The sequence below is a fragment of the Poecilia latipinna genome, unplaced genomic scaffold, assembly GCF_001443285.1.
Source record: "Poecilia latipinna isolate Pla-1442-1.1 unplaced genomic scaffold, P_latipinna-1.0 Scaffold4711, whole genome shotgun sequence".
NCBI classification, from domain to species: Eukaryota; Metazoa; Chordata; class Actinopteri; order Cyprinodontiformes; family Poeciliidae; genus Poecilia; species Poecilia latipinna.
The window spans coordinates 17678-20830 of NW_015117327.1; the positions used below are offsets into that span (position 1 = coordinate 17678).

General features: G+C 38.1%; 1 protein-coding gene across 1 annotated transcript in view; it reads right to left on the reverse strand.

Annotated features, from left to right (window-relative positions):
* Positions 1-1636: 1636 nt before the first annotated feature.
* Positions 1637-3153, reverse strand: part of LOC106942948 (calcium homeostasis endoplasmic reticulum protein-like) — an 11267-nt gene continuing 9750 nt past the window's right edge. The window contains exon 3 of the mRNA XM_015026301.1: positions 1637-1835. Coding sequence (XP_014881787.1) covers positions 1654-1835 — 182 coding nt within the window. The 3' untranslated portion in view covers positions 1637-1653. The remainder of the gene's footprint in view (positions 1836-3153) is intronic.

The window sequence follows — 3153 nt, forward strand, 5'->3', positions numbered from 1 at the left end:
GTTGTCCTTCCATGAAAATGTGCAGCATTCAGATGAACATTAAAACACTTTTCAATATAAGTTACTGCTTTGACACGATCACAGCACTGACAAAACGTGTACAAAAATCCTCAATAAAACATAAAATATTTTAAAATCAGACACCAGACAAGTGAATCACAGCAACATCATCAGCCGGTGTAACGCTGAACTGATGCGGTGAAGCTACTATTAGCAGGAGTGCGGAGAGAAGAAGCTACAAACACTGAAGAGAAGGAGAGCTGTCATCGATACAGTTCTACACAATAAAGCTTTAGCAAGTTGCTCAAAGTCTAAACTGGTATTGTTATTCATTTAAGGTGTAAAGTTTACACTCGAGCAAACACCACCCCAAAGGAATCCCAGCGCCCCCCTTTTGTAAAAATTTCCGCCAGCGCCCCCTGCCATCCTCTGAATGCCCACCGGGGGGAACGCTGTACTATAGGCTTGATAAATGTATCACTTCAGTTTTGAATGTGCTATTCAACCAGATGCGCTCCAAAGCGACCTGTCCATTACTCTTTCACACACAGTCAGCTCCCAGTCAGCAAAATGCATTTAGTTCATTGTACATGTCAGATGATATTTTGAAATGATTTTTTTTTTTAGTGATTGATTTAGTTGCCTACATAATGTACTATATGAGTAAAGTTGAAACCGTCTGTGCATGGGCTTCAAATTTTTCTGTGATTAAAAAATTATTCAATTACAGAAAGTATTCCCTTAATGCAATCCCTTCTTCAGAATTAAGCACAGTGCTTCAACTATGCCTGGTCTGTTATTGGGATGTAGCTCAATAACATACCTCCAGAAATTTAGCCACTGGTTGTTATAGCGATACTTTGTTGCCTCCCTCAGTATCTGAACAAGTTGCAGTTGTTACATATGCAATGTCAGGCATTTAGGTTTAACTTGCCCAGTGAGAGTCCAACTGGAGGTGGAAACACTCTTCTGAATATACCAGACCATGAAACAGCATACCGCTCGGTGGAAATGAGGCAAAAAGAGGCCAAGTGTGCAAAGAAAATACTCCTCATAAAATCAAGTCACTACCATTAGAGTCAACCATTGCTACCATAAGGGATGGATCAATACTTTGATGTTTTCACTCCAAATTCTCATCCTGCCATCTAAATGTTGCAGCTTAAATCAGGACCTGTTGGACAAGCCGACATTTGTCCAGTCCGTCATTGGTCAGTTTTGTTGAGCTGTGGGAATTGTAGTTTCAGCTTCAAAATGTTGGCTGAATCAAAAGGAAACTGTCCTTACAAACCCTAATGATGGCTGTGCAAGAAACCCAATAGATCAACAGTTTCTGAAATGCTGAGAACAATCTGAAGTCAGAAACTAAAAACTGGGCCACATTCAAAATTGCTTCAATTCCACTTTTTTTTACCTTAGCCTAATACATGGTTTAAACAACAGGTCATCTTCAGCATGAACAAAAGTCTAAAAATGTTTTATATAAAAACTTAAACAGGTATTAAGAAAGTGAGCTTTAAGTGTACTCAGAGTACCTAGTAGACATTATTAACATATTAACATTTCTGCACCTGCTAATCTTTGGTGACATTTTGCCTTTGGGTATGGTGATGTAGATAGTCTTGCTCTATGGCTTCAATTATTGTTTCTTCTTTATTCTATTACCTGTCTGAGAGTGTGGAGGTGCTGCTCTTGTTGCTGCAGGTTCCACTGGCTCTGTTGAATGAGCTCATCTATCGAGGGCGCAGCTGACAGAGCAACTGGAGGTGGAGGAACCAGCTGCATTGATGGATGGGGAATGTCAACCACATCTTTGTTTCCTGGGTTGAAAAGATCTACAAAAACAGAATAACATTCACCTATTATTAAAAAAGCTCCAGAAAATAATCAACTCTTTGAAACACTACTGAAATGCTACAACTGCAATGATCCACAGTCCGTGTATTTTCAGGGAGTTTGTTTTTCCGTTTGAAACAAAAAATGAAAAAACGAAAATGGAATTGTTTTTTTCGTTTTTTGTTTATTAAACCAAAATCGGAACTCAGATAACGGCTTAGCTCGGCTGTTATCCGATTACCCATTTAGTGCACAAAACAGAAATGGAAAAAACGGATAATGAATGCTTAATTTCGATTTTCATAATTTCATTTTTGACAAGTGGTCTGATCTGGAAGTTCTTTCTTCCCTGCATACTTTGTACACTCGTCCAAAGCGGCAATTAATAGTATAATTAATTTCGTCATAATACCTTCACAGAGCTTATATTCTAGCTTTGTTTTGTATTCAAAGCTAATGTTGGCTTCTGAATATAGATTCTGATTCAGTAAATGGTTAAAGGGCTAGTCCACCCAATTTTTTCCAATCTTGAGTCTTTAATCTGCTCTGTGCTCTGGTTTAAAAACTACAATTCAAGACGCTCAAACCGCAACATTCTGCCAGTCATTCAAACCCTACAGTTGTTTAAAGTTTTTTCCTTTATGAATAGCATTAGCATAGCAGTTGTAAGAGCCATATGAATTGAATTGAATGAATTGAGTAATTATGTACAGTCCTGGTCACCATTATTGGCACCCATGATGTCTAAGTACATATAATGGAATATATACTGAAGGAAATTCATCAAGTGAAACAACATTTTACTGTCGATAGCTTGTGCTTGATGCAAAACAGCAAATGATAAAAAAACATTTAAAAACATAAACATTATGAGAACAACAAAGAAAAACATAATGTTTACCATGTCAATGGCATTGGCACCCTTTGCTGCAAGTCAGTATGGAAACCCAATTTGGCTCACCTGATGCAAATCACAAATAAGGATCACTTGTGATGAACTGCCTCCACACATGTGACATGAATTAACCAATGAATGATCATGTTGGTGCTTTAAAAGTCATCTGTTAGTCCATCTTCATATGTGACAATGGCAAAGAAAAAGGAGCTGTCTGAAGACACCACAAATACTATTATTTGCAAGCACAAGACCTCCAAAGAGTATAAAGCCATCTCCAAAGACCTTGGTGTCCCTGTTTCAACAGTGCATAAAGTTAAGTTTTCCAGGCATTGAATGGTCAAGAACCTCCCTGGATGTTTGGGATAGAGAAAAACTGATGACAGAAGTCTTCAACAGTTGGTGCGAATGGTGGAAAAAAC